The 18,958-nt window shown below is 63.6% G+C and overlaps 1 protein-coding gene across 10 annotated transcripts in view; it reads right to left on the minus strand.

The window, feature by feature from the left end:
- PTPRF (protein tyrosine phosphatase receptor type F) overlaps window positions 1-18,958 on the minus strand; it is an 87,607-nt gene that overhangs the window by 17,029 nt on the left and 51,620 nt on the right. For 2 of the 10 annotated variants that reach the window (XM_047789371.1, XM_047789374.1), the window contains exons 8-19: window positions 15,589-15,858; window positions 13,050-13,631; window positions 12,710-12,846; window positions 12,149-12,293; window positions 7,532-7,837; window positions 6,728-6,921; window positions 3,528-3,554; window positions 2,114-2,231; window positions 1,452-2,030; window positions 697-794; window positions 251-504; window positions 61-154 (exon numbers count right to left, since the gene is read on the minus strand). In XM_047789371.1, coding sequence (XP_047645327.1) covers window positions 61-154; window positions 251-504; window positions 697-794; window positions 1,452-2,030; window positions 2,114-2,231; window positions 3,528-3,554; window positions 6,728-6,921; window positions 7,532-7,837; window positions 12,149-12,293; window positions 12,710-12,846; window positions 13,050-13,631; window positions 15,589-15,858 — 2,804 coding nt within the window. The remainder of the gene's footprint in view (window positions 1-60; window positions 155-250; window positions 505-696; window positions 795-1,451; window positions 2,031-2,113; window positions 2,232-3,527; window positions 3,555-6,727; window positions 6,922-7,531; window positions 7,838-12,148; window positions 12,294-12,709; window positions 12,847-13,049; window positions 13,632-15,588; window positions 15,859-18,958) is intronic. The other 8 variants (XM_047789375.1, XM_047789372.1, XM_047789377.1 and 5 more) reach the window with 6 other exon arrangements.

An 18,958-nucleotide genomic window follows, 5' to 3' on the forward strand; every position in this document is an offset into this window, starting at 1 on the left:
CCGCAGCCAGCCACTGCAACGGGACCGTCGCCAGTGCCGCCCTGTCTGGTCCCCAGGCACCTCGTCCAGCTCCAGCTCCTCGGGCGTGCTCCATCGTGGCGCCAGCATGCTCCCTCCCACGCGGTCAATGGGCACCACCATGATGTAGAACCACCTGGGCGGGCAGAGGGGGCGGGGGTCAGGGCGGTCCCCCCCCCGCCCCAGGCTCAGGTCGCCGCCCTGCCCTCCTCCCCCAGCCTCCTGGGCACACCTGATGAGCGAGGGGTCCTGCACGTGGGGCATGGAGAGGGTGAAGCGGCCGTCCTCTATGTAGGCAGAGGCCGGCAGCGGCTTGTGCGGCAGGAGGTCGGGGGCGGTGCGGATGGACACGAGGTGCTGCAAGCCGCCCGCACTGCTGCCGCGGTTCATCAGCACGAACGAGTACTCCGTGTTTGGCTGCAGGTTTGCGATCAGCTTCTGCATGGAGTGCCCGTCCACCTCCACGCTCTGCCCGTTGTACAGGATCTGCGCGGGGGGGGAGGAGGGGGCCCTGCGTTTGGGTGAGGCTTCCCATCACGGGCCCTCAGGGCAGGGCCCACGCGCACGCACGCACAGCAAACCAGGATCTGACACCACGAATGCACGTGCATGGGCGGGGACCGAGACGAGGGCCCACGGAGGACCGCGCGTGTCCTGGGCGCGGCGGGCTTCACCCACCCTGAAGGGTACGGCCGACTTGTAGGAGTCGGGGACCTCCCAGCTGAGCAGCACCGATGTCTTCATGGCAGCCGCCACTCGGAAGTTCTTGGCAAACACTGTTGGGATACAAGCAGGGAGTCAGCGCTGGCTGCGTCACTGGCGTGGATGGGCCTGAAGGTTCCCCGCCAGGAAGACACACGGGGCCGGGCACAGCGAGTTAGGAAGAGCTGCAGAGGACCAGGCACCCCGCTCCCGCCAGCTTCCACTGCACACTTGAGCTCCCAGCCCCGGCTCTTCCTCACAGGGGGCACCGCGCAGGGCAGATGCCGCAGGACCCACGCTCAGGATCTCCGGAAGGGCTTGGGTGAGGCTGGCGCTTACAGAACACCAGGTCAGAGGGACCAGAGGTCGGTAGGATTCGGTCATGAGAAGCATGTGGCGGCACACCGGACCATGTTCAGGAGAGGTCAGGGGTCGTGGCCCCAGGAGATGAGTGTGGCACCCCCAAGAGCGGTGATGCAGTCAAAAGAGATCGGGGGGTCAAGGTCACAAGAGATCGGAGAGTCTCACAGCAGAGGTCAGTAGGTCAAGGACAGCAGAGGTCAGGGGCCACACACCGAGAACGTGGGGCCCGTTTGCTAGAGGTTAGTGGTCACGGTCATGAGAGGACTGGAGGGTCACACACCAGAAGCTGGTGGATCACAGCTGCCAGAGGTCAGTGGGTCAAGGAGAGCAGAGGTCCCCAGGTGCCGCCAGGTGCCCGCAGCACACACCTTGCTCCACGGGCATGGTCCGGGACTGGATGCTGGGGCTGAGCGGGCCGGCGCCTTTGCTGGTGCGAGCGCGGACCTTGACATCGTACGTGGTGTCTGGCTTGAGGCCGGAGAGCGTCAGGTGGGTGTCGGCGGTGACGCTGCGCAGCTCCTGCGGGCTGTTGATGTCGCGGTACACCACCGTGTAGTTGGTGATGCGCCCGTTCCTCTCCGCCAGCACCGGGGGCTCCCAGGTCAGTTCCGTGGTGGAGGTGGTCAGCCCCACCACGCGCAGGTTCTGGGGGAAGCCGCTGGGCGCGTCCTCGGGGGTCGTGACCTCCTTCTCAAACTCCTCCCCCGGGCCGGCCCGGTTCTTGGCAGCGAGCCGGAAGATGTAGGTGGCCCCTTTGTGCAGGCCCGTGATGGTAAAGTGCTGGTCGTCTTTGCCGAAATCGATGGTGTTGGGCCTCGGCTCGTCGGCCCGGCGGTACTGCAGCCGGTACCCGAGCAGCTCGCCGGGCAGCTCCTTGGGCGGGTGCCACTGGAGCAGCGCGGTGTTCATGGCCGTGGTGCTGACCATCATGGTGGGCCGGCCTGGGACTGAACAGCCACGCGCTGGGCTCCGGCCGTGCCCTCCTCTCAGCGCCCCCCCCCCCCCAGCTCTGCCCCGACCCCTCACTCACCTGCCCCCGTGGTCGTGACGATCTTGGGCTTGCTGCGGGCGCCGTCCCCCTTGGTGGTGTAAGCGGCCACGGTAATGGAGTAGGTGGTCTCCGGGGTCAGGCCACCAATGGCGGTTTCCTAAGGGAGGAGGGGGCCGTTCCCATCACAGGGGAGCCCGGAGGGGCCAGCCTGGGCCAGCCGCTCGGGACTTGGGCGGGCGGGGCCCCTCCGGGGCTCGCACAGGCCTGGAGGCCCTGGCAGAGGGGGCTGGGCCGCGCTGGGCTCCGCTGGAGGCAGGACGGGCAGGGGGACGTGTGCCCGGGAGGACCCAGCCCATCCCAGGAGCCACGAGCCTGGGGCGAACAGCTCCTTCTTCCTCTCAGACAACAACAAAGGACCACACTGTTCTTTCACTCCATTGTGCTGTGAATGACACCTCGTGAGGCCTGGGCACACGTGACACACAGGGCACACAGCCTCGCACGCACATAGCACCTCGCGTGGCTCCTGGCACGCACATAGCCTACGGCTCCTCCTGCACCAGCAGGCGAGGGCCCCCTGTAGATAACGCAAGCGCACGTGCACAGAGCCAGTGGAGGGGTGGGCCCGAGGCAGGACCCCTCCCACCCCCACCTAGGCACTGGCTCTGTGAGCACCCGATGCCCTGCAATGCTTCCTGAGACGGGAAGGAGAGAAGAGGCGGACAGGGAACCCCACACCGGGGGAGCACACTCCTCCAGGTCCCCAGTGATGTCTGAGAGGCCCCCCGACCCTGGCAGGCCCTGCCCGTATGCCCCTCTCCAGCCAAGGATCATTTCCGGACATGCGGAGAAACAGCAGGGGAGGCCAAGCTACACCACACAGAGGGAAGAGTGGGAGAGGGGAGGGGACCACTGCACAGTGGGAATGGAGCTGTCACCACCAGCCCCGGCATCCCTCTAGCTCTGAGCCTCGGCCGGGGCCACTGCAGCCGCCATCAACCCCTTGATGGCTCCCTCCTGCCCCGGCTGGAGGGTCTCCCAGGGCTGGGGCTCCAGAATGCACCAAGGCCAGAACCCGGCTCCCCAGACTCCCCTCCCAGCCTGGGCCCAGAGCAGGGTGATTTTTCAGGCCAGGGATCAATAAGCCCTAACGATCATTCAGGATCAGATTTAACTCCATCCCTGTCTGGCCAGAGCAGGGGCCAGGACCTGGTCGATCGGCAACACTGGCCTGAAATTGCTGCTCGACAGGCGAGAAGCAAGGATTAGAGGAAAGGCCAATCGCTGCTCAGCTCGGGGCTCGTGCCTAAATGCCAATTTTCTCCAGATGAGGCTGCTGCCCTGTGGATCCTGGCGGCTCAGGCTGGGAGGAAAGGCGGGGGGGGGGGGAGGGGAGTGTCCCACGAGCCCAGCCTGACCCGGGTGATGCCCACACCGCACTCCTCTTACTTACATAGTCCTCGGACTCCTCCGGCCGCCACTGACCGCGGGAGAGGGAGAGAAAGGGAGACACGATGTGAAGGACTCTGGCCCCGAGGGGCCTGGCCCAGGGCGGGCAGAGGGTGGGCACGGGCCTCTGAAGGGGCCGGGAAGGGCACTTCAGGACCACCCCCCCATCCAAAGATCCACGCCCCTGCCTCACGGGCCCACCTGTGGGCGCCGGGCTAAGGCGAGGAGACCTGGAGGGCAGAGGGCCAGAGCCAGAGGGCGTTCAGGGGTCAGAGGGCGCCACCTAGAGGTGCTTTAGGAAGAGGCTGCCAGACGTGGGGGTGGGTCCTCCAGCTCAGGCCAAGGGAAGGAAGACTGTACCCTTGGCCCACCTGGGACAGCCCTGGCCCAGGCTCGCTGTCCCGGTATAATTATCCGCAACGTCTCCTTCCCCTCTCAACAGTGTCCTAGCTGGGAAGACAGATGCCCCCGTGGCCACAGGCAAGGGCTAGGGGGAACGGCAGGAGCTATTCTGTGGCTCGGAGGGGCCAGGGCAGGCTGGCCAGCAAGATGATAGAGGCCGTGAGCGCCGAGCTCGGAGCCTGGACCCTGCCCCACGGCGGGGCAGCACTCAGACCCCTGTTCGTGCCCGGGGTGCTTGAGAACTGGGTGGAAAGGCAAATTCCAGGCTGGCATTGTGTTAATTCCTTTTTTTTTTTTTTTTGTCTTTTTAGGGCTGCACCCACGGCATATGGAGGTTCCCAGGCTAGGGGTCTACTCGGAGTACGGCCGCCAGCCTACACCATAGCCACAGCAATGCGGGATCCTTAGCCCACAGAGCGAGGCCAGGGATCGAACCCGCAACCTCGTGGTTCCAAGTCGGATTCGTTTCCGCTGCCCCACGACGGGAAGTCCTGCAATACGCTAATTCTTGGTACATTCCTCTTTAGGCTGTGGTGTGTCGGGGTGTACCAGCTGGACAGGCAGAGGGAGGAAGGCCCCCGGCACCAGAGGGCTGGGCGCTGGCAGCTGTCCAGCACAGCATGCACGAGAGGGTCCACGACGTCCTCAGGCTGGAAGTGCCACGCCGTCCTCTGGCCCTACCCCCCTCCCAGGGCTGGGCTGGTCTCGGCCCAACCCCAGGACCTCTTGTCCTGGGACGCTCTCTCGGACATTCTTGCAGGAGTGCGGGACAAGTCACGACAGGAGACTGTCCCGCCCGGCCATGGCCGCTTTCTGGGGGGTAACTGGGCCCAACTCTGTTCCAGGTTCCTTGCCGGGGGGAGACTGTGCTTGCCAAGCCAGGCCCAGGCACAGAGGTCCTCCCGGGGAGCAGAGTGAGGGAGAAAGAAAGCGACAGAGACAGTGACGCCAAAGGGAGGGAGAGAGGATGCAAGGACCCGAGGAGCCGAGAAGAGAACAGGATCGATGCAAGACAGTCCGGGAAGGAAAAGCAGAGAGGCGCGGGCCGGCGGGGGGAGACAGGGCGGTGGAGCCCGAGACCGTGAAACAGACACGCCAGAGAGGGAGACACGCGTGGAAGGAGGAGGTCTGGCCACACGCTCATAGCCTACAGCTCTTTCAGAAGCGATGGAGCCTGGGCTGAGCAGATGGCGTGGTGGGGGAAGGACAGGCTGTGGTGTCCTTGACCAGGACTCGGGGGACAGCGGGGCCCTGTGGCCAGGCTGGGGACCAGGCCCCATCTGCTCTCCTGGCTTGGAGCAGGACGAACCAGTCCCGGGGGTTGGGGGCACGGCAAGGGCAGGCCCTCTACCTTCCCTCGGCTCCTCTAGAGCCTGGGCTCAGGTTCACCTCCTGCCATAGGAGGTCTGAGGCCAGGATGACCGTGTCCCTCGTCCTAGGGCGCAGCCCCCTTTGAACCCCTTGGGACCGTGAGGGGGCACCCGAAGTGGCTTCACTGGACCCCCGCTGGCTGCAGCTGTGCTTCTGGCCCCCTAGGGCGGGAGGGGCCGGAGGGAGCCCATTCCCAGGATGTTTCTGGGTGGGTGTGTCTGCCGAGGCTCCAGGAAGAGCCCTCAACCTGCCCCAGGAATGCAGGCGGGTCCACAGCCCGCCTCCTCCACCCCTGCTCCCTGAGCACTGGCCAGGCGGAGGGGAGGAAGAGGGCGCCCTCTGGGCAGACGGCTGAGCCCAGCCAGAAGCTTGAAGGTGCCGTCTGTCTGTGGGGGAGTCCGCCCTGAGCGCACCAAGGAGAACATGGGGTCCGTGCGTACACTTCTGATCCCAGCCCAGGTGGGTAAAAAGCCAGACAGGCAGGGTGTGTGGGTTCTGGAGGGCACCCGGGCTTCTCCCCTCAGGGCTGGCTCAGCATAGCCCCCTGTGGATCCTCCCAAGGCCTGCATTCTGGGTGGGAAGCCCTGGAGCACAGACACACCAGGTCTCGATGCTTCAGCAGAATACTCTGGGAGCGAACTCGCGGTAGCAATTACAGCCCTTTGCCAGGAGTCCTGAGACCTGCCTTCTTACCTAAGCTCGACTACTCCTCGCTGGGACGTCTGGCCCCCTCGCCTCACCTCCCGGGACTCCGGGCTCTCCATCCGAAGAGCCAGTCAGCGCTGAGAACACCCCAGGGACCTGACCCCGAGCTCAAGGGCAGAATCATCCACTACCACCCCCACCGCCCCCCCGCCGAGGACAGAGGGCACAGAGGGAGGTAGGAGACTGGCTGTAGGTCGAGAGCCCTTGGCAGTAAACATCAGGGGCTGAGCCATCCGCCTGCGCGCTGGGCGCAGGGCAACACTCCAGCCTGGCCGTTCACAGAACCCTGCAGCGCCCAGGGCCAAGCCGGGGAGATGCGGCTGGGAGGAGCGGCGGCCCAGCCGAGCCCGGCTGAAGAGGAAGGCGCCTCTCGAAACCCCAGCCTGACAGTGAATGCACTTCCTGCAAACCGCAAAGGAGGGCTTGAGGGGGCTGCGGCCTGGGCCTGTGCACAGAGCGCCTCGCTGGCGGGGCTGGCAGCTGAGCCACAGAGATGACTGCCAGGCTGGGACTGTCACCAGGGCTGGCAGACCCAAGACAGAGGGAGTATTCCTGGGCCCTGGCCTAACCTCCTGGTCTCGGCACTTCCCTAGCCAATGCAGCAGGACAGCCTGGTGTCACCGACCCTAAGAGCAGGCAGGGGAGGGGAGCCAACCTGGGCTCCAGAGAGGAAGTGGGAATACTGGCCTCGCCCACCCGCCCAGCCCACACCTCCCAGCCGCACACCTGGGCCTCGGCCAGCATGACATCCTGGATGACGGGCGGGCCCCGAGGCTCGCCGTTCTCTAGCCGCACATAGGTGACCTGGTAGCCTCGGATCTGGCCGTGCTGCTTGCTGGGGACGGGCAGCTTCCAGGAGACGCGCACAGCCGTGGAATTCAGTGGATCCACCTCCACCTTCCGCGGTGGCCCACTGGGCACTGGGGACGAGGTGCAGACGGAAGTCAGGCGCGTGGTAGGCTCTGGGCTCGGGTGGGCACCCCGCTGCCCCGGGACAGGCCCTGACGCAGCTTCCTGGGACCGCGTGCCCTGGCCAGGAACACGGAAGCCTCCTTCTGGCACAGGGAAGAGCCCGGGACCCCGCGGGCCCTCTGGCCCAGCACTACCTCACTTGGTGGGGAGGGCAGAGTTGGGGAACAGGTGGAGGTGGGGCACCAGGCCTCGACCACCCCACGTCCGCACAACCTGCCCACCCCCCCCCGGACCCACATCACCCCGTGTAGCCAAGGCAGGCTCGCTGACTCTGCCGAGGGCCTCTTGCGCCCGTCCGCCCAGTTCTCCACCTCTCGGGTCCCAGGTGGGGCTGCTTCTTTGGCTGCGGCCTTTCAAGGTTCCAGCCGCCCTGGGGAAGCCCCCCGGCTGGGATGTGGGCCCACGCTGTCCCACGAGCTCTATCTCCCCGGTCTGGGCCACTGAGCCAGCACCAGAGGGACGACGCGTCCTTCTGGGCTTGCGGGAGGCCAGGGCCCGGGGCCGCCGACGGGCTGGGGTCCAGGCGGGTGGCTGCCCTCCCCCCTCGGCGCCGCCTACCGTCCTCGTCGGTGCGCACCAGCACCGGGCTGCTCTCGGGGCCGGGGCCCACATCCGTGTGCGCCCGCACCCACACCCGGTACTCCGTCCACTTCTCCAGGCCCACCAGGTCCCAGCTGGAGTGCTCGCGGCCGATGCCGTCCACCACGTGCCGCTCACGGTCCTCGCCGTCCACTGCCTCGTAGGCCACCGAGTACTGGGTGATAACGCCGTTGCGGCTGTCGGCCGGCGGTGGCACCCAACTTACCCGGACTGTGGTGGAGCCCACGCTCACACACGTCACCTTCTGGGGAGGGGCGGAGGGGGCTGGGGAAGACAAATGGGGGGAAGCAGGCAGATGGAGGGGGGGGTCAGAGGCATGGCGACCAGTCACAGGGGACAGGACACTCACGCGGGCAAGCTGCTCCTGGGTGCAGGCGCAGCCTGGCAAGCCCAGGGCCCCTCCAGGCAGGCTGTGCCGCTGCAGCCAGACAGCCCGGCTCCCTCTGGACCGCAGGCTCTTTTCTCTCTCTGACACACACACACACACACACACACACACACACACACAGCTTGAACAGCGCCTCACACACATATACTGTCTCACACAACATGCACGGCATCAGACAAACACAAGCACGGGGCCATGCTACCCCCAACCCGAGTCACACCCACAACCACACACGGAGAACCTCTCCAGCGGCCGTGACCGCAGCTCTCCTGCTGTAAGGCTGCCCTGCCCGTGGCTGCCTGGACAGGGTATTTGGCTGAGCTGTAGAGGCTGGAGGCCCCGGGGGAGGTTTGGAAAAAAGTGCCCGCTGGGGGAGCTCCCATCATGGCCCAGCGGAAACGAATCCAACTAGGAACCATGAGGTTGCAGGTTCGATCCCTGGCCTTGCTCAGTGGGTTAAGGATCCGGCGTTGCTGTGAGCTGTGCTGTAGGTCGCAGACGTGGCTTGGATGTGGCATTGCTGTGGCTCTGGTGGAGGCTGGCAGCTATAGCTTTGATTTGACCCCTAGCCTGGGAACCTCCACATGCCGCAAGTGCAGCCCTAAAAAGACCCCCCCCCCCAAAAAAAGTGCTCGCGGAGGTGCTCTCATCCAACAGGCTCTTGAGGCCTCAGGAGGCGGGTCTCTGCCCTCCTTGTTCCCATCGAAACTGCCAGACCCTGTTCCGAGGATTCTCCTGCCACCACACAGGCTTTCTTGTCATCTCAAGTTCTGCCACCAGCCCTGCCCACATGACTCTGGCCGCCCTCAGACCACTGGCTCCCAAGCCGCTCATCTCCAGAGCTTTCTCCCCTGCCCTGTGCCTGCCTTCCACCTCCCAGAGACCTTGTCCACTGACCCACCGTCCTTACCGCTCTCGGTTTTCCGCTTAGAATCTCACCACTCTCACCAGCAGCCCAATCTCCTTTGCCATCCCCCCCGGCTCTCTGAGCTCTGCCCAGCCGGCATCAAGCTCTGAATAAGCCTCCCTGCCACCTTCTGCAAGGTGGCACGGGGGTGGTGGTGGTGGGGTAGAACGGGCCACCTGTCAAGGCAGCCTGGCATCCTAGAAGCACCCCAAGGCCTCCCCCGGGACCTCTACACTGTCGGCCGGTCTCTGCTCTCTGCCTGGCTCCCTCTGCCACTTTACACAAAATACCTCCCGCCTCGTCCGCCCTCCAGCTCCCGGCACCTCCCTCCTCTCAGCACGTGACCCTCTCTCCTACTTTCTGGAGAAAACCGAAGCCTCCCAACAGTGGCTCCTCCACCTCTTGCTGCCAAACCCGCCGCCTGTCTCGCATTTGCCCCGAGTCCCTCCTTTCCTCCCCGGGGAAGGAGGGTGAGCCCTCGTGCCCGAGGTCAGTCTCTCCCATGGCAGGTGCTCTGCCTTCTCCCCCACCTCCCGAGTCTCCAACGAGCCTTCTCTGTTCTGTGTTTCCTTTCTTTCAAAGACATTTTTGAAAATTGAAGTATAGTTGATTTACAATGTTGGGGTAGGTTCAGGTGCACAGCAAAGTCTTTCAGTTGTACACACGTATATATAGAAGTACCTCTGCTTTTTCGGATTCTTTTCCATTATAGGTTATTACAAGATGCTGACGATAGCTCCCTGTGCTCTACAGCAGGCCCTTGTTGGTTATCTGTCTTGTATATTGTGGTGTGGACAGAGTTAATCCCACACTCCTCATTTACCCTCCCCCCTTCCCCCTTAGGTAACCTGTTTCTGAAGTCTGTGAGTCTGTTTCCGTTTTGTAAAAAAGTTCATTTGTACCGGTTTTAAGATTCCACTTACAAGTGCTATCATGATAGTTACCTTTCTCTGCCTTTCTTATTTTCTACTTCTTGCTGATATGCTCCCAACAGCATTTACGTATGTCCAAGATTTTCCCATCCTGGAGTTCCCATTGTGGCTCAGCAGTCAGGAATCCGACTAGGATCCATGAGGTTGCGGGTTCGATCCCTGGCCCCGCTCAGTGGCTTAAGGATCCAGTCTTCCCGTGAGCTGTCGTGTAGGTCGTAGATGCGGCGGCTCTTATCTGGCATTGCCTGTGGCTGCGGTGTAGGCTGGTGGCTATACCTCCGATTCGACCTCTAACCTGGGAACTTGCATATTCCGTGGGTGCGGCCCTAAAAAGACCGAAAAAGAAAAAAAAAAAAGATTTTCCCATCTTAAAACAAAGTCCCCTCCTCAGCCCCACAGCGCACCCCCCCGCCCCTAATCAGCTAAATTCCGTTCTCCGTCTTTACTTCCGCTCCTGCCACACAGGCCGTGAGGACCCCCACTCGGCTGCAGCTCCTGACGCCACTCTGTCCAGGTCCACTCCGCCGCATCACTAGACCCAGCGGACCCCCCCAGCCGCTCAGCGACCGCCTCTGGTCCACTCTTGAAAGCCTCTTCTCCCGGCCTCTGAGACAGTCCCCCTTCCTGAAGTGCTCGAACCTCACAGGCCTCCACCTGCAGCCCCCGCCCTGGATGAGCAGCCACCAAGCATCACCACCTGGATGGCACACGGCATCCCGAGCTTGCGGGCCCTGGAGCCAGGGGCACCCCTCGCACCTGCCTCCGTCCCACTTCCCGTCGGGCGGGAGCAGCTCCGTTCTCCTCCCAGGTGCACACAGCACACGCATGTGCCACTCCCAGTGCGCCCCTCCCTCCGCGCCCACACCTAGCGCTTCGCCGAGCCCACCAGCAGCACCCCAGGCAGCTCTCAAAGTCACCCGCCGCCTCACCTGAGCCAGCGTCCCCCCCCCGGCCGTCTTTTGCTTAGACTGACCCGTCTCCGGTGTCCAGTCGAGCTCTGCCTGCAGTGGCCAGACAGCCCTCCAGCCTGTCTTCTGTCCCCAAGGTCCTGACGGCTGTGGTCTGGTGGCTGCTCAGGCCACAGGGGACTGCCACGTGCCCCTGACCAAAACCAAGTGCCTTCCTGCTTCGGGGCCTTCTGTACCTACTGCCCCCCGCCTGGGGCCTGTGTGTCACCCAAGGAAGCCCTCCTTGACCCTGAGACCAGAGGAGGTGCCCGTCCCACCATCTCCGCACGGCATGTCCTCCACAGCACTTGACACAGAGTCATGAAAAGCTCACTTGCATGACTGCAGGTTCCACGAGTCTTCCCCACAGACGAGGACCCGTGTGGGCAGAGGCCCCGTCACAGTCGTGCTGCTGGCCCTACAAGGTGCATGGGCTCCGGGCAGGAGTGAAGTGGGTGCTATGGAGTGAGCCCATGAGCATCAGGTCGCACATGGCACATCTGCACAGCCCCATGTGACACAGACGGCCTCACATGTCATCACCGTGCTGTCTCAATGGCCTGACCCAACCAGCCTCACACCCACGGCCCCATCACCACATACAGCTTTGCAGACAGTGGCCCGCTGTGGCCGTGCGTCCAGACAGCCATGGGCTCACGGTCTGTCCCTGGGAGAGCTGCAGATACCCCGAGATGCACTTGCTGGGCCCCCATTCTGAGAACAGCCTTACAGCCCGCTGACAGGACTGGGACACTCAGCGACACGCGTGCTGAGGAGCTGCGGCACTGGGTGCTCAGACACAGACACGCTCACAGCATCGGTCTCACCGGCCGGAGTAGACTAACACACGACACCACAGAGTAGGCGCACAGACGGCCCTGTGGACAGTCCAACACACGGATGGCCATGCGGCCCCACCCTGGGTCGCGTGGCCTCCTCTCCGCCGTGTGCAGCTGGCTCGGTGTCACTGCACGGCTCGCACACACACGTCTCTCGGGGGGAGGCATGAGGCAGGAACACAGGTAATGGAGATGAGATGCGGGGACATGGGGAGGGAGGGCGCCCGCCGCAGCAGGGCCGGGACGCAGCGAGCATGGCGGCCCCTCCACTGATGGCCCAGGGGGCCAGTGTGACCAGCACAGAGCAGGAGGGGGAAGGAGATGAGCGGGAGACACAGAACTTACCTGGGGGGCGTGGGGGTGGGGGGGGGCAGGAGCCGGGCAGGGAGCTCCGAGGGCAGCAGCCGCCTGGACGCAGACTGGAGGGCACTTACCTGTCCCTCTCTTGGGGTCCAGACTGAGCCCAGGGGCCTGACCACCCGCCCGGTCAAGGGGGAGAGGTGTGCGTGTGGGTCTGATCCCAGCCCGGCCGCGGCAGGCGGTGGCCTCGGCAGACACTTACTGGACTGTGCCGTGCGAGCCTCGACGGTGGGGGTGAAGACGCCCACGCCCATCTCGGAGCGGGCGGCCAGCTGGAAGCGGTACAGCGTGTCAGGCTTCAGGTCCTCCAGAGTGTAGGAGGAGGTGGGGTCGAAGGTCACCTTGTGCTGGAAGAGCAGGAAGCCCTCGTTGACTGCTCCGGCCTCAGGGCTCACTCAGAGGCTGCTCCCCAACATGGGCCGCAGCTGGTCCCTGGGGACACGGAGGCTGCAGGGCTGGTTCCATGCCACGGGGCCACCTGGCCACACAAGGGCCCCCTCACTGACCTCGTGGCCAAGGGAACACCAGGGACACGTGGCCCCAGGCGAGCTTTACAGCTCTGCTGATGCCTCGTGAGCCACAGAGCCCAGGAGACCCAGGACAGACCCAGGGACTGTGTTCCCACTCGGGCCACCGGAGCCCTGGAGCCTCAAGGGGCTGTGCCCACGTGACCACGGAAAGCCAGAGAAGCCTGCCCGGCCGAGCCCCCCACAGACCCTCAAGGGCCAGGTGGCGCCCCCTCCCGCCGTCCCCGAGTGCCCACCTGCTGGCCCTCGTCCTCGGCCGCCCAGTACACCAGCTCGTACTTGATGACCCGCTCCTGCGGGGGCAGCAGCCACGAGAGCCGGATCCTGGTGTCTGAGTCCGCCTCGGCCTGGAAGTCCGCGGGCTGGGCGGGCACTGCAAACCCCCCCCCCGACGCCAGGCACCGTCAGCCTCACCAGGGCCCCCAGAGCACAGAGGTAACCGGGCAGGGCCTCGACCCCACCACACCTGGCCTGCCAGCGACTGGGCGCCCGCCTTCCCGAAGGCCCAAGCTCACGGCCTGAGGCGGGCTGCCCAGCCTGGGCCCCAGCTCTGCCCGCCTCCCCGCCAGTGCCTACCTCCCTGCTGCGTCTTGACCTGGATGGTGGGGCTGGGGGGACCGTCGCCCACGGCGGTGAAGGCCAGCACACGCAGGCTGTAGGTGATGCCGGGCAGCAGGCTGCCCACGGTGGTGAGGAGCCCGGCGTCTGTGTTGTGCTTGTGCCAGGCGCTCAGGGGCCGGCGGGAGTCGGGGGTGTAGTAGACGCGGTAGCCCCGCACCAGGCCGTTGGGCTCCTCAGGCGGCTCCCACTGCACCAGCATGGTGCTGGCGCTCAGCATGCGCGCTTGCACGCGGCGCGGGGGGCTGGAGGGGGCCTGCTCCCCCGTGCGTGCCCGCACCGCCTCGCTGGGCGGCCCGCGGCCGATGCTGTTCACGGCCAGCACGCGGAAGGCGTACTCCGAGAAAGGGCTGAGGCCGCCGATGCTGTAGCGGGTGGTGGCCACGCCGTCCACCTCCTGGAAGGGGCCCTCCGTGCCCGCTGGCCGGTACTGGATGCCGTAGTAGGACACAGGCTCTGAGTTCCCAGAGTCCCACGTCAGGGTGACACTGGTGGCAGTTGTTTCTGTCACCACAAGGTCAATCGGAGGCTTCGGCAGCGCTGGGGACAAAGTGCAAGGTCACGACCCCGGCAGCCGGTCCTCCCTCCCCAGAGCGGCTGGCCCCCGCGGCCCGCCCTGAAGAGTGACCCGGAAAGCCCTTGGTCACCCAGTGGAGAATGGCGGCCTGGCCGCTCAGGGGGTCATTGAGGGTCTACCCTGGTCACTTCTGTGACTCCCAGGAAACTCACGTCAGTCCTGGTGACTCAGCTAAACAAACAGAGCCAGAGGCGGCCTGCCCGGGGCACAGAGGCTGGGCAGCAGAGATCGCTGCCTCTGCAGCTCGCCTGGGCCCACCTGTGGCAAGGATGTGTCACAGGAGCTGGGAGAGGGAAGCTACTTCCCTAGGGAATGGCCCTGGATGTTTTTTTTTTTTTTTGTCTTTTCTAGGGCCGCTCCCGCGGCATATGGAGGTTCCCAGGCTAGGGGTCTAATCAGAGCTGTAGCCACTGGCCTACGCCACAGCCACAGCAACGTAGGATCTGAGCCATGTCTGCAACCAACACCACAGCTCATGGCAATGCTGGATCCATGGAGCAAGGCCAGGGATCGAACCCTCAATCTCACGGTTCCTAGTCGGATTCGTTAACCACCGAGCCATGATGGGAACTCCGAGAATGGCCCTGGATTTGAGAAAGAGGGGCGCGGCTGCTGACCCCGTGGCTCAAATTGCAGGGACGTCTCAGGCCCACAGCCAATCACCCAACAAATAACCACTGAGGGCCTACTGTGTGCCAGGCTCTGTGCTAGGGCTGACACAGCCACGCCCCCGCTCTCCAGCGTGAGAAAGAAGCAATCGGTGAGGAGATAGGCATGGTTCTGGTACGTGTAAGGACAGCAGAAAGCAGGGTGCTGAGATGGAAGACATCCAGGGGTGCCCTTGGATGCTGTGCACGGGGAAAGCATCACAGAACTGAGACCCGGAGAGAGAGACGGAGCCGGCGAGGGCGGGCTGCGGGCTCAGCAAAACAGTGCCAGTGCGCCCGGTGCGGGGCGGTGAGGATCCTGGTCTGTTCCCTAAGAGCAGCAGAAGAGCCGCCGGAAGGCATTCTTCCCTTTCTCTGAAGGGAGTAACACGACCCTGCTTTTCACTTTAAAAAGATCATTCAAGGAGTTCCTGTTGTGGCTCAGAGGAAATGAGCCCGACTAGTCACCGTGAGCTTGTGGGTTCGATCCCTGGCCTTGGTCAGTGGGTTGAGGATCTGGCATTGCCACGAGCTGTGGTGTAGGTTGCAGACGCGGCTCAGATCCCGCGTTGCTGTGGCTCTGGTGTCACCTGGCAGCTGTGGCTCCAATCTGTGAGCCTGGGAACTTCCATATGCTACAGGCGCAGCCCTGAAAAGGAAAAAAAAAAAAAAAAAAGGCAATAAATAAATAAATAAATAAAAAGATCACTGAGGCTGCAGAACGGAGGATGGGTCAGAGGGGAGAGTGGAAGCCGGTGCCCCAAGGACTCTGCCCTGCATGTGGCTTGTCCCAGGGGTCCGCGCAGGGAGAACCACCCACCTTGGCTACCATTTCCCATCCCTCCTGCCACGAGGCTTGTATGGTGGAGGGTCTGGTGCTAGGGAGCAGTCAGAGGGGTGTGCGGTAGAACCAGGGTTCGAGGCCCTGCTCCATCACTTACCTTGCACCCCAGTTTCCTAACTTATAAAATGGGAACAATGAGAGCACCCACCTGCCAGGGTGACACCTCGCCTGAACAAAATGCCCCGTGCTTACTCACCAGCCCGGCGTCTGCCCGCAGGCCCCCAGGGCCTGTTAGCTCTGCGTATTAAGATGGAGGCTGTGAGAACCCCCTCCCTCCAGCGCTGGGGGCCAGGAGGACCGCAGAGCCGGGCACCAGGACGGGACCGATCCTCCGCCCCGCCCGTGCCCTGGGGGCCACGCTCGCCTGCCACATGCTCTGCCTCAGGGAAGGCCACCAACCGGGGCGGGTGTGCCGGCAGGGGCGCTCACCTTTCACGGTGACCTGGGCCGTGGCCTCAATCATGCCCAGCGAGGAGATGGCCACGCAGGTGTAGTTGGCGGAGCGCACGACGTTGCTGAGCTCTAGCACGTTGCGGCCGACCGGCATCTCGTCCTCCTTGGTGAGCTCCTCGGCCCCCATCATCCATTTCACGTAGGGCATGGGTGCGCCCACGGCCACGCACGTCAGGTTCACGCTGCCGCCTGGCATCACCTCCTGGCTGCTGGGAGGGATGGAGAAACGCGGAGCCACGCGGCGCACTGCGGGAGGAGGGAGAGAGGCGCTCACAGGCCGGGCAGGACACGCGCGGGGGTGGAAGGGCAGGGGCCCCTCATCCAGGAAGCCCCTCTCGACAGAGCCAAACCCACCTCAGAGACAGGCAGGGCGAGTCCCCGGGCACCCGGCTGACCGCCTCCCACCCCGCTTTCGGGCCAGGAGCGCCCGCTCTCAGGGATCGTCTGAAACATGAGACTCCACAACCACGCTCCCATTTTGCAGCCTAGGAAACTGAGGCCCGAGGTCACACAGGGACTCGGGGCAAGGCCCAGGCCTCATCAGGGCCACAGCCTCGGTCGCCTTCCAGGGCCCGCCCCTGCGCCTGACCCCACCCATACCAAGGGCCTCCACCGGGGCTGGCTGGGCACCAGCGAGAGACCCAGGCAGGCATCCTAAGGTGGCGGGTCCTCAGAGCATGACAGGGGCAGGGCAGGGGGTCGGCCCAGAAGTGACCCAGCCGCCTTCTCTGGAACCACTGCCTCCACCTCCAGGCCATGATCCGAGGGGAAGCGATGAGGGCAGCGGCATGGCCACCCGCCGGGACCTCAGTCACGCTCACGGCACAGCCTGAGAACCCAAGAGGAGGGGGTGCCTCCAGGAGAGACTGGGCAGGGGCGGGCCAGGGCCGTGGTCCGCGGGCAGGATGGGCATGACGATGGCAGTAACATGATGAGGGCGCCGAGCACGTGGCTTTCGGCTCCAGTGAACAAGGATCTCAAGGGGAAGCGTGGCTGCGCCCACAACCTCCAGCCTTGGGCTCCTGGGGTCGGAAGCTACTCTGAGCTTCTCAGTCCAAGCTGCAGCCTGGACCCCTCACGCCCCACCCCCGGCCAGAGTCGCAAGCTTGGCATAGACATTCAGGACATGCAGAGGGAGGGAAGGCAGGCAGGACCTAGCCATGGGTGGGCATGCTTGGCATGCAGACGGGGCATGCAGCTGGTGGGCTGAGGCTGGGGTGTGTCTTTCTGGGCACCCTTGAGCACAGGGCTGGAAAAGGCAAGCAGTGAGGCTAAGAGCCCAGAAGGGACCTCGCAGAGCGCGGGTCTCTGAGGACCCTTGCGGGGGACTCCAGGCATGCAAAGGACCCACGGTGCCACATCGGGAGCACCTCTACCACAGGTGCCAGCCTGCTGCTCACACAGCCAAAAAGGCACAGAACCAGAGGCGGAAGGAACTGCGGACACCACCTGGTCCGACATATGACCTCACTACACCGGGGTCAAAGAGGCCGCCCGAGACCAGACATCCAGCTAATCCCCAGGGTCTGCCAAGGCACCCCTAAAATAGCTCCAACACACTGATTTCTCTCCAAGGCGACTGCCACCCCTGATGTCCAAGCCATCACCTTCCCGTCTTCAACTGCTCCTCCTGCCTTGTCGTCCTTGGGTCCCCCAGTCCTGTAGCTGGCCGTCCGCAAACAGCCGGCACAAACCCAGACCTGCTCATATCACCCCCGTCAAGAACTCCCGTGTGGGTCCCCAACGACTCCTCAGCTCCTGCCTCAACTCTGCCCACACTGCCTCCCACTGAGGCCTCTATTCAGGACCAAAACACGGCCAGTGCCCTAGTGGGCCGGGCATGACCCAGCCCCTCTGTACCCCAGGCTCACTGGGATCTCAGGGAGAAGTGGGCACCCAGTGTTCTGCCTTCTCCGGGAGCTGGCATCCTCATCTACATCTCTTGTTTGTGGGGTATGTGACCCAGATCTGGCTAAGACATAGCCTTTGGACTTTTGCAAAAAAAAAAAAAAAAAAAAAAGAAAAGTGACTTTTTCTCTCCACTATGGCTTAGGAACCTAGAAGAACTGGGGACCACCTGTGACCACATGAGAGGACCGGCTTGGGAACAAGGAGTTATTGGCTGAGCTGAGCTAGAGATAGACGAATACCCGACCAAACTGTTGCAATATCTGGATCCTGCCCGCCTGACAGCAAACGGACCTCTACATTTTTAGCGTGCTAAGAGAGGAGTCTCCTTGTTTCACTTTAGCTCACGGAGGCGGGCTTCTGTCATCTGTCCTACAGCTGAGTCTACACTGCATGACAACAGCACATCTCAGGTGGAGCAGTGCTGTGTGGCAGGGAACAGGTGGATCTCGGGGGGCACGGTTGGCAGGAGGAAGCCACAACAAAGAGCCTCCTTTGAGCACTCCCCCCAGAGGGCACAAGGGTGAAGCCAGGAGGCACAGACAGTGGCGCAGGCCACAGGGGAGAGGCGCAGGCAGGCAGGGGTCCAGCAGAGCCCTGGCTCGAACAGAAAGGCACAGTGGAGCAGCCTAACCTGACTACTTCTTGTTCATGGGCTTCTAAACAGGTCTGGGAAAAGGAAATCTTTCTTCTTTTTTTTAAGGCCACACCTGCGGCCTATGGAGGTTCCCAGGCCAGGGGTCAAATCAGAGCTACAGCTGCCGGCCTACACCACAGCCACAGCAACGCCGGACCTGAGCGGCTTCTGCCACCTACACCACAGCTCACGGCAACGCTGGATGCTTAACCCACGCAGCGAGGCCAGGGATCAAACCCACATCCTCATGGCTACGAGTTGGTTCTTACCCGCTAAGCCACAAGAGGAACGCCAAGGAAATCGCTTTTGCTCCTCCTAAGCACTGAAAGCTTCCACGCTATAGATGTTCACCTCTCCCAGTGAAGTTACAGACGAGGGGCCCGACTGGAGACGGACAGTTTGAGGGATGTGCCTGAGTTCACACACAGACTAGGAGTAAGTAGGTCTGTGTGCGGAAAAGCTCACACCCTCTTGAGCCCCGGCTCACGGGGTGGAGAGAGGAGACCCAGGAGGCTCCACGAGGGAGCTTCTGAGCCTCCCGCCCCCCCGGGTGAGCCGAGGCCGGCGGTGATCCTCTCCAGGCGGCACAAGGACGGTCTCCAGCCCGTCTCAGGTCACAGACGCAGACGTGCCTGTCTGTGGTCAGCGGCAGAAGCCTGGGACCTGACTGGGTCCCTGGACATGAGAGCAAAGAGCTCCAGGGAAAGGAGGAAGGTCTTTGGCCAATAAAGCTTGGGTACCAACTTAAGTAATGCAAAAAACTGACCAGGCTTGATCTCAAACAGTCCCAGAGGACAACGC

Source organism: Phacochoerus africanus, chromosome 8 (genome assembly GCF_016906955.1).
Source record: "Phacochoerus africanus isolate WHEZ1 chromosome 8, ROS_Pafr_v1, whole genome shotgun sequence".
Lineage (NCBI taxonomy): Eukaryota > Metazoa > Chordata > Mammalia > Artiodactyla > Suidae > Phacochoerus > Phacochoerus africanus.